This window comes from Hemibagrus wyckioides, linkage group LG29 (genome assembly GCF_019097595.1).
Source record: "Hemibagrus wyckioides isolate EC202008001 linkage group LG29, SWU_Hwy_1.0, whole genome shotgun sequence".
In the NCBI taxonomy this organism is placed as follows: Eukaryota; Metazoa; Chordata; class Actinopteri; order Siluriformes; family Bagridae; genus Hemibagrus; species Hemibagrus wyckioides.
In genome coordinates this window covers 19,587,177-19,598,430 of record NC_080738.1, presented here as the reverse complement: position 1 = coordinate 19,598,430, position 11,254 = coordinate 19,587,177, and the positions used below count along the sequence as shown (strand labels likewise).

Sequence of the window (11,254 nt, the reverse complement as noted above, 5' to 3'; positions counted from 1 at the left end):
TCTCTTCAACCAGTGAAATTGATGTGTTTTCCAAACAGACGTAAAAACATCCCACACAGAAAGCCAGCGGTGTCCTGATTAATTTTATATATATAATTTTATTTATAATATGCTGAAATATAAGCAATAAAATAATTCATTTATTTATACTGTGTGTGTGAGGATCAGTGTGTCTGCACTCGGCCACATCTCCCACATCTCAGCTTACCATTCTGGTATAAAAATAAAACTGGCTGAAATAAACTAATAATGATATTAATATTTAAAGAAACTATAAATGCCATAACAAAGGCATCCTGAGACAACGTATACTTCATAGTAGAGGAGACCATTAATGGGACAATTTGGATTAAAAATATCAGGAGATTTACAGAAACGATTTTGAAAGCTTTTTTTTTGGCAGCACTCAGGCCACTGTCATCCCTTTCCCTCGCTCCTGGTCCTGGTGTACTCAGACCTCTCAGGAGAGAGAGACTGAGGAAAAGCATCAAACCCAGGAACACGGCGTAAACGAGTCCAAAAGCATCAAAGGGGAGTTCTGAATGGTAGAACAAGGTCAGGAAGCCAGACATGATGGAGTAAAGCCATATCACGGCTGAGACGGCTGCACGATACTTCATGGCTTTATACTTCAGGAAGGTAACCGGGTGGATGACTGCCATGTAGCGCTCAAAGCTCACACAATACTGCAGCAGGAAGCGAGACGTCATGCAGGTGCCAGATATGAACACTAATGGATGATAAAAGCAGAGTTTTTCAAAGTTGACGTGACAGAGGACAAAGAGAGGAGATGGAACAGCAAAGAGGATCTCAGTTGTAATTTGACTCAGAGTGAAAACCAGAGCTCCGTCCAGTGCTCCGGCTCGGGTCAGCAGGACCAGCACACAGATATTTAGAGGAAGTCCAATAAAGAAGTTGATGTTCACCGTGGCCAAAACAATGGGCTCGGAAAGACTCAGAATCATTGGATCCAGATTTGTTTTATTCATCTTCTCACACAGGACAGAAAGCTCCAGGAGGCTATAAAGGTACAGAGGAGACAGACGACAGCACACAGTTAATATCACAGGGGTGTGTTTATAATAAACTCGTCATGTGTAATGTGGTACAACACGCCATTTACATGTAAGATACAGAAGGAGTGGAACACCGAGCATTGGGGTGGAGTGATGGAGTGATGAAGGGAGGGAGTGATGGAGTAATGAAGTGATGGAGTGATGATGTGATGAAGTGATGGAGTGATGATGTGATGGAGTGATGGAGTCTTTACAGATCAGCACCTCTTTCCCTCTCTCTTTAAATTAATAAGCGAAAAACGTGTCACGTTACAGAGAAGACACAACTTTCCCTCTGACTGATAAAAACAAACTTCACCATTTTTATGTGAAGCGTCCATGTACACGTTCCTGTGAAGGAGCTGTTGCTATAGAAACAATAAGATATTAGAACATGAATATAAACCTGTCAGAGCTGCTGTTGCTCATTATCCTGTGCCTTATGGTTATGTTTATGTCTGTTTTAGCGTTACATATCTGCTGTAGTAGAATTAGCTCATACCTGCGATGAACTCGGTCTCGGACATGAAGCTCTACGGACACGCAAGTGACCCAGAGCCGTCTCACTGTACAGCTTTATACCTGATGACTGACATCTAGGAAAATCTCTGCCATGCAAATCAGCGTTACTGAGTTATCTGTTAACACTGACAGCGTACGCAAATGACCCTGACCGTCCCTGCTATGATAATAAACTGCACAACATTTATTTATTTTGTGTTGTTATTTATTCTGGGCACTGTGCGATTAAGCTAACACAGGGGTGTCCAATCTTACCCGCAAAGGGCCGGTGTGGGTGCAGGTTTTCATTCCAACTGAGCAGAAGCCACACCTGAGTCTACTGAAAGCCAAGATCTACTGATTAGCCAGTTGGAATCAGGTATAGCTTCTGCTTGCTTGGAAAGAAAACCTGAACCCACACCGGCCCTTTCTGGATAAGGACGCCCCTGAGCTAACATAAGGTTTAAATTCAAATAAGAGAAATTCCAACATGTCCCTGTGACGCTGCACCAATTAAAGCCTCCAGCCAATAGAGTGGGCTTAAAAAATCAGTCATAAAAACAATAAAATTAAATAAACATCATCTTCATTAAATGATCCATTTTGAGCTGGACGTCTTAGTGGAGTGCATCTGCAACACACATACACACAAACACACACAAACACACACACACACAAACACACACATACGCACATACATATACACACACATTTACAGTTGCATTACATTAAGGCAGATTGTCTTAATCCAGAGCAATGTACAAGAGTGCTTTGAAATCTCTATCAGTGAATACATTAACATCTCTGGGAAGTTCATTCCACCACCTCAGTGCAGAACAGAGAAGAGTCTAGATGTAGACCTACCTCTTACCCTGAGAGATTGTGGACCAGTGGAGCAGTGCTAGTAGATCTGAGGGAGCAAGGGTCAATGTGAGGAGTAATAAGATCTTTGAGGTCAGATGGTGCTGGTCCATTCTTGGCTTTGTAGGTAAGCGTCAGTGTTTTGAATCTGATGCAGCTACCGGAAGCCAGTGGAGGAGTGGATAGAAATGGCCGAATCCTTCTGATGTTGTACAAACCGACATGAGGGTGTCACATTAGTAACATGGGTGGAAGAGGACACTTGATTGTCCGTGGTTACCCTGAGGTTGCAAGTAGTGGCTGAAGGGGAGATCATGGAGTTGTTCAGAGATAATGCAAGATCCTGGGCTGGGGATGAATCACCTGGGATGACCAGCAGTTCAGTTATGCTGGGATTGAGTTTCAGCTGATGAGATGTCATCCAAGATTAAATGTCTGCCAGACACGCTGAGATCAGAGCAGAAGCCGTGGTATCTGAGGGAGGGAAGGAGAAGATGGGTGGCATCGGCATAGCAATAATCAGAGAACCCATGTGAGGATATAACTTTGCCACGACAGTGAGTGTAGAGGGAGAAAAGGAGAGGAATAAGTACTGAGCCTTGTGGGACACCAGTGGAGAGTCTGCGTGGAGCAGATGTTCATCCCCTCCATGTTACCTGATATGAGTGACCATCTAGGTAGGAAGCAAATCATTCCCATGCTGTTCCACGAATTCCAAGATTCCTGAGAGTGGACAAGAGAGTCTTGTGGTTTACTGTGTCAAATGCAGCAGAAAGGTCGAGGAGGATGAGGACCGATGAAGCTTGGCTGATCTACCAGTATGTAGTTTCTCAGTGACCGCCAGAAGAGCAGTCTCTGTGGAATGCGCTGCTTTGAAGCCAGACTGGTTGGGATCCTGGAGGTTATTCTACAGGAGATAGTCAGACAGCTGATTATAAACAATGAGTTCGAGAATTTTTATAAGAAAGGAGAGAAGTGATACCGGTCTGTAGTTACTAATGTCAGAGGGATCAAGAGCAGGTATCTTTAGTATAGGGATAACTCTTGCTTTCTTAAAGGCAGTTGGTACCTGACCAGATGTTATGGATCCATTGATGACTGTGGTGATGAAGGGCAGGAGGTCAGGTGAGATGGTCTGGAGCATAGTGGAAGGGATTGGATCCATTGGGCAGGTGGTAGGATTGCAGAACTTTTTCTGCTGCTTGAAAGATGCTTCAATGAAGGAGTAGCTGAGTCCTGACTATGTAATGTAAATGAAGTTGGGGCAGAAGTGAAGGTCTGACAGATCTTCTCAATCTTCTTGGAGTAAAAAGTGCCAAAGTCTTCAGCAGTCAGGGTGGAGACAGAGGGTTGAGTAGTGAGGAGAAGATGTTGTGTAGCTTTCGGGGATCTTCGAGCAGAAGCTTCGAGCTTTTCCTTGTAGAAGGAAATCTTGTCAGAAATCACGTCTGACACAAACATACACATACACAAATGCACAAACACACACACATAAACACATACACACACACAGCAGGTACACAGCATGAGGGTGCTGTCACTTTAAGACCTAATATCAATCAAAATGTTTTTAAGGGACTCGTGTGGTCAAAACTGTGTCCAAATCCTCCCGAGCCCATAACAGGTGAAAACAGTGACCGAGTCCAGAAATGGTCAGATTTCAAATTTACATCATTCTAATGTGATTAACAAATTAGGTACGAAGAAGAAACAGAGCCGGTTTATAGAGACGAAGAAGAAACAGAGCTGGTTTATAGAGACGAAGAAGAAACAGAGCTGGTTTATAGAGACGAAGAAGAAACAGAGCCGGTTTATAGAGACGAAGAAGAAACAGAGCTGGTTTATAGAGACGAAGAAGAAACAGAGCTGGTTTATAGAGACGAAGAAGAAGAAGAAGAAGAAGAAGAAGAAGAAACAGAGCTGGTTTCTAAAAGATGAAGAACAGAAACAGAGCTGGTTTATAGAGACGAAGAAGAAGAAGAAGAAGAAGAAGAAGAAGAAGAAGAAGAAGAAACAGAGCTGGTTTATAGAGACGAAGAAGAAGAAGAAGAAGAAGAAGAAACAGAGCTGGTTTATAGAGACGAAGAAGAAGAAGAAGAAGAAGAAGAAGAAGAAGAAACAGAGCTGGTTTATAGCGACATAGATGAAGAGCTGCTTGTGTAAAAGATCGGAATCTTTTAGAGCTGTGAAGAAATCACTGCATTTCATCTGACAGGTAGAGATTAAAGTTCCAGCTCGGGTCTCATGATTTATTCCTCATTTTGCTTTGAACTATTTTTACCTTAATCCAGAACACCTGTGTATATTGTTTAGAATGGTTTGTGTGTGTGTGTGTGTGTGTGTGAATATATTTAAAGATAAATAATTTTGTATTTATTGTATTTCTTTTATTTTTAGAATTATATTATTAACTACAGAAAATTAGACTGATTGTTAAACTGGATAGATCATGTTTTATAAGTTTGAAGTTTTAACGTGCATTTAAAATGATTTTACTTGAAAACAGAAGTGGTAAACAGACACAGAAGTCGTATTTGTTTGGTTATTTATGACACCGTGAGCTCAGAAATTCTGTTCATTAGGATTTCACTTTATTGCGTTTTGTTTATTGCTGTTTCTTGCTGCTTGATCAGATCTTCTGAATGTTTGCAAATGTTCACATAGTTCCATCAGCAGTTTTGTTTCTAATTTGATTTTTGACTCATTGTTTATTTTAAAGATCCACAGCAACTCATCTGTCATGAGGCTGATTTTCATTCTCCTGTGTTGGACTGGTGAGAGCTGATTTATTCCTTTTAGTTTACTAAAACAATCTGTTCTTATACACTGTTCACAATTTCACTGAGAAACACTAAAAATGTGTTCATTAGTTTTGACAATTTCTTCTTCTTCTTAAAACCCTGTTAAACAGACTAGTTAAAAATTCCACTGCCGCCTCTCCTAGACACTTCCAGACCTCCACCGGGATGTCGTCAGGACCAACTGCCCTTCCACTTTTCATCCTCTTCAAAGCCTTCCTGACTTCATCCTTTCTAATCTTATCTACTTCCTGTTCCACAGAGTTCACCCCTTCTACTCTTTTTTCCCTCTCATTTTCCTCATTCAGCTCTTCAAAGTACTCCTTCCATCTCCTCTGTACACTCTCCTCACTTGTGAGCACCTTTCCATCTCTATCCTTAATAACTCTAACTTGCTGCACATCCCTCCCATCTCGATCCCTCTGCCTAGCTAACCTGTACAAGTCCTCCTCTCCTTCTCTAGTGTATAACCTAGTGTACAACTCATCATACGCCTTCTGCTTGGCCTTAGACACCTCCCTCTTCACTCTGTGCTGTAACTCCTTGTATTCCTGTCTATTCTCTTCAGTCCTGTCCATGTCCCACTTCTTCTTGGCTAACCTCTTCCTCTGAATACTATCCTGAACTTCCTCATTCCACCACCAAGTCTCCTTATCTTCTTTCCTCCTTCCAGATGACACACCCAGCACCTTTCTTCCTGTCTCCATGATCACTTCTGCTGTAGTTTCCCAGTCATCTGGCAGCACTACCTGACCACCCAGAGCCTGCCTCAACTTCTGTCTAAATTCCTCACAACATTCCTCCTTTTTCAGCTTCCACCACTTGGTTTTCTTCTCCATCTCTATCCTTGACCTCTTCTTCTTACAGACCATCAGAGTCATCCTACACACCACCATCCTATGCTGTCTGGCTACACTCTCTCCCACTACCACTTTACAGTCACTAATCTCTTTCAGATTGCCTCTTCTACATAGGATGTAGTCTACCTATGTGCTCCTACCTCCACTCTTGTAAGTCACTCTATGCTCCTCCCTCTTCTGAAAATAAGTGTTAAACACAGCCATGTCCATTCTCTTAGCAAAGTCCACTACCATCTGCCCTTCAAGGTTCCTTTCCTTAACTCCAAACTTGCCCATCACCTCCTCATCACCTGTGTTCCCCTCACCAACATGTCCATTAAAATCTGCTCCTATCACCACTCTCTCCCCCGTCCTTGAATCCTGCTCCTATACTACGAGCCTTGCTCCCCTTCCCCCTGGTCTCCTGTACACACAGTATATCCACCTTCCTTCTCTCCATCATATCAGCCAGCTCTCTACCTTTCCCTGTCATAGTACCAACATTCAGAGTTCCTATTCTCAGTCCTACACTCTTACCTTTCCTCTTCTCTCTCTGTCTACACACTCTCCTCCCTCCTCTACTTCTTCAACCAACAGTAGCCCAATTTCCACCGGCACCCTGTAGGTCAACGGCACCAATGGCGGTTGTTGTTAACCCGGGCCTTGACCACATCCGGACAACAAAGCCTATCCATTTCCGAGGTCTGTGTGCACCAAGAGTTGTTAATGTAGATGCACAGGCCCCCGCCTCGGTGCGTGGTGAAGCCTGTCGGCTCAATAGCCGCATCTGGGACAGTGCTATCCAGCCAGGTCTTGGTGAAAATCATGCTGCAACAAAATCCTCCACGTCACCAGTCCCAGTTGTATTTCATCCATCTTGTAGCGGTTCGATCGGGCGTTAGAGAGAAAGATGGATGGAAGAGGTGGTTTAAAGGGGTTAGCCTTTAGCCTAGCCTTCACGCCTGCTCGCTTGCCTCTCTTACACAGTGCAGGACGGGTCAGGGCTGTTTTGGGAGCAAAAGTGGGACCAGCACAATATTAGGCAGGTGGTCATAATGTTATGCGTGGTCAGTGTAGAAGAAATGCTCCTTCATTCTGTAATATTCTTCATTATTGTGTGCTTCTTCACATCTAGAGGTCTGTCAGGAGTTTGGAGAGTAATCATCTATTCAAATAAGCTGTTCTTCAAGGATCAACATAACTAAGAATTCTGGCACTTACATGAGACAGAGGAAAGCAGAAAGACTAGGAAGAGATGTTTGTGCTGGAAATCAGGAGCAAAAACTTAGTCAAAAATATCAAAACATGCTAAAACTTTTACTCAGAACCTTTTCCTTCTGAATTTCATCTACCTAATTCAGGTGTGTCAGATAACAACGAAGCTCTCAAATTAGCTTTTGAGCTAAACTATAAATCTGCTTCCATCACCAATAGGTGCTTTGCTGGTCACCGTATCCAAATTACCACCGTTCCGTCACAAATACCATGTGATCATGACCCGCATGACCTGGCTTCAGGCTCAGAACTACTGCAGGGTGAATTACAAAGACCTGGCAACCATTGAAAGCAGTGATGACTGGGAAAGACTGACAAAAGAAGTGAAGAGAGTGAAGCTGACCGATCGTGCCTGGGTCGGATTATACAACGATATCGATAGCTGGCGCTGGTCTTTAGACGACCTTCCACTGAAGAACATTACTCTAAGGAACTGGGGCCTTGGAGAGCCGAATAATGTCAATGGGGATCAATCATGTGTTTACATAAATATTTTCGGAAGATGGATTGATTATGCCTGCACAGGCACAAAACATGTTATATGTTTTGATGGTGAGTCAAAATCCTGATCTTGATTGATTTGGTTTAGTGTGAAGAGCAAGATCTCACAAAATAAAAAAAAACAATTAGATTGCATCGCATTACAGCCACAAGATCGCTGAAGTGTTTAATTCAATCCAGATTTTCCATCATTTTTCTAATCACTGTTCCTCACAACTAGTAATAAAGAAATATTAGTACTATGAACAGTGATGATTATACTTGTTTGGTTTGAAGCAGTAATCTCATTCTCACTCATTGTCCTTCACAGCTAGTAACACTGGTCCTGACCGCTTTGTTGCTGTTCCTAGTCCTCTGATGACCTGGACTGAGGCTCAGTCTTACTGCAGAACATTTCACACCGATTTGGCCAGCGCACTCAACCAAGCGGACAATGACCTGCTACATAGATTGGCGTCTGGCCAGGGTCCGTCCTGGTTTGGGCTGTTTAGGGACACTTGGAAGTGGTCAGATGGCACCATCCCTACTAACCTCCTGTGGGATTTAGGACAACCCAATAATTTTTATAAAGATGAAGACTGTGGAGACTTTTTTTGGGGAGCGCTCACTGACCGTCAGTGTAGTGAACTTTATTACGTCATCTGTCACACTCGTAAGTCTTTTATTTACTTGGTTTCTACTGTCAGTCTGTTGTGAGTCTTTTTGTTGGTTTTGAAGGAAATTAGCTTCCAAACAAATCTGCATTTCTGTTTAGCATACAGCTACAGAAACATCCAATATTCATGTCAATAATCCCACAGTTTTTACATGTGTCTCATGATCATGTCTAATCGAATTTGAGTCAAACACCATCAGGTGTCTGTTTGTTCTGTTTCATCACAGTTCCAACACTGCAAAAAAAACAATGGTCCAAACATGTGCTTGAACAAACCAGTAGCAGTCACATGACTTCTGTAAACCTCAGCATTACGTCAGAAACAGTGATGATTTTCCACTTTGCTCCTCAGTTCTACCGGTGAAGGAACGGCAGGTAATGACGCTACAGGTGAAGTCTGATGGCAGTGTGTTAGATCCTGCTGTACAGTCGGCTATTTTAGAGCAGGTGAGTCTCAGGACGTCTCTGAAACTGTGTTCAACGTAACAGAAATATCTTTTTCAGTATACATCGATATTTTTTACCACAATAGCAATTTTATTAAGTAAGCAATGTTTTCTCTCTAATTTGCCTCCGAAGCGTCACATCTGCCCCCGCCTTTGCCTCCACCTTTAATCATTTAAAACTTTCTGCAGTGATCGGAGTAGGAGCGAGTCCTCCCTTATTTACATGACCATTCAACCATTTCAAGCATCTCTGCTGCGTCAGAGCTCTGGACTCCTCAAAAATGATTCATTTATCACGATTGTAATGAAAACAGAAAGCACTGAAGCTCAAACCATGAAGCAGACCGTAAACATAAATAAGACGAGGCAGGGCTTTATCGTTGAGTATCAGTAGCGTTTAGCAAATTAAATCCTGATTCTGTTCTTCAGATCAAGAAAAAGCTGAAGGAAAATGGCGTGATGGAGAACACCACAGTGAGCTGGAGAGTTCGGCCAGATGGACAGATCTTCCACAATAAAAAGGATGACCTGTGAAGAGTATACTGTCGTGCTAGAATTTTAATTATCTATTCACTTACTCACATTACTGTAAATCTACTTAAATCAAGAGAATCAAGGGTAACGTTTAGTTTTAATAGTTTAGTAACAGGTCTGTATATTAAACAGAGATGTGTAGTGCTTCATTCTTTTATTCTCTTTTTTATTTTCCTTATTTCAAAAGTCTTTAGTCATCTTTTTTGTAAGAATGTTGTTTTGGGCTGGAACATATTTATCTTTAAAATGTATCTATTAGTCTGAATAAATCTCTCAGCTGATCAGATCTTCAGTTTCTGCTCAGGTTTAGAGGTTTAATCCCTATGATGTTGCTGGAATATTTCTTTTAACTTATTAACTTTTATCTCTTTCTTTAATTTAAATTTCTCTGGAGTAGAAAGTTTGTGGATATAACCATTTTTAAATAATATATTCAGTTCATTTAATAGTTTATTTAATAGGTAGTAATTTAATATGTCAGGTAATTAAATAATTAATATTGTACTCATTTTTTTATTAACACTCGGAGTTTCCTCTCTATCTCTTAATACTGTAATATCTGTAAATATTCATTAAAAATTAAAAAAAAAAAATTAAACATCATTTTCAGTCGGCTGTTTCAGAGGGTTTTTTTTATCATATGCTGAAGACTCCATGGTTTAAACAAGCTTCAGAGCAAAAAAAAAAAACAAAACATAGAGTAAATTCAGAGAGCAAACAAGACCAGAGCCATAGACAGGAGATCATACAGCATACAACGAGTCAAAATGTCGACGATAGAAATATCAGCAAATCCTCGAGTCCATGAACAGAACTGAGTTAGAGAGGATGTGTGACAGAGACCTCCATGAATAGTTCTTTAGGAAGTTAAGGGTTAAGTTAGCTTAGGAAATTGATTCTAATATACAATGATCAGCCATAACATTATGACCACCTGCCTAATATTCTGTTGGTCTCCTTTTGCTGCCAAAGTAGCCCTGACCTTTCGAGGCATGGACTCCACTAGATCCCTGAACGGGTGCTGTGGGATCTGGCACCAAGATGTTAGCAGCAGATCCTTTAAGTCCTGTAAGTTATGAGGTGGGGCCTCCATGGGCCTCCATACTTACAGGACTCAAAGGACACATTTGTAGATACTGACCAATGCAGACCGGGAACACCCCACAAGAGCTGCAGTTTTGGAGATGCTCTGATCCAGTGGTCTAGCCATCACAATTTGGTCCTTTTGGTCAAACTCACTCAAATCCTTACACTTGTCCATTTTTCCTGCTTCTAACATCAACTTTGAGGACAAAATGTTGACTTGCTGCCTAATATATCCCACCCACTAACAGGGGCCATGATGAGGAGATACTCAGTCTTATTCACTTCACCGGTCACTGCTCACAGTGTTATAGCTAACCGATGTCTTTAATACACTTTGGCCTCCAGAGGTCACTGAATCCTCTGAAACCATCAGCAGGACAAAGAAAGAAAGAATAAGCAGCTGGTCAAAATAACAGAATATAAGTTGATTAATGTAATTAAGCCTCGCTTTTGATGAGGACTTTCAGTGTTAGAATCACATCTTCCCAAATCTGTGCCATGCAGTAGGGGTTATTTTCTTCCTCTCTCTGGTTGTTCAGTGGAAACCAAACCTACACAGTGAATGACTTTATTCAAAAGGCAGACAAACCCTGTGGCTGGACAGCACTTCTTCTAGTTTGCCTATTGAGACTAACAAATAAGGGCTGTTCAGGAAGCAGAGTACATTTGTATAAGATATCTCATGGTCAGGGCCGATCTGCTA

At 41.7% G+C, this 11,254-nt stretch overlaps 1 protein-coding gene across 1 annotated transcript; it reads left to right on the top strand.

Annotated features, from left to right (window-relative positions):
• The first annotated feature begins 4,366 nt into the window (after nucleotides 1-4,366).
• Nucleotides 4,367-9,958, top strand: LOC131348960 (putative C-type lectin domain family 20 member A). Its single transcript, XM_058384217.1, has 6 exons — nucleotides 4,367-4,632; nucleotides 5,137-5,191; nucleotides 7,489-7,881; nucleotides 8,141-8,482; nucleotides 8,838-8,932; nucleotides 9,361-9,958. The coding sequence occupies exons 2-6, from the start codon at nucleotides 5,158-5,160 to the stop codon at nucleotides 9,463-9,465; spliced, it is 969 nt and encodes a 322-aa protein (XP_058240200.1). The 5' UTR covers nucleotides 4,367-4,632; nucleotides 5,137-5,157; the 3' UTR covers nucleotides 9,466-9,958.
• Nucleotides 9,959-11,254: the final 1,296 nt, after the last annotated feature.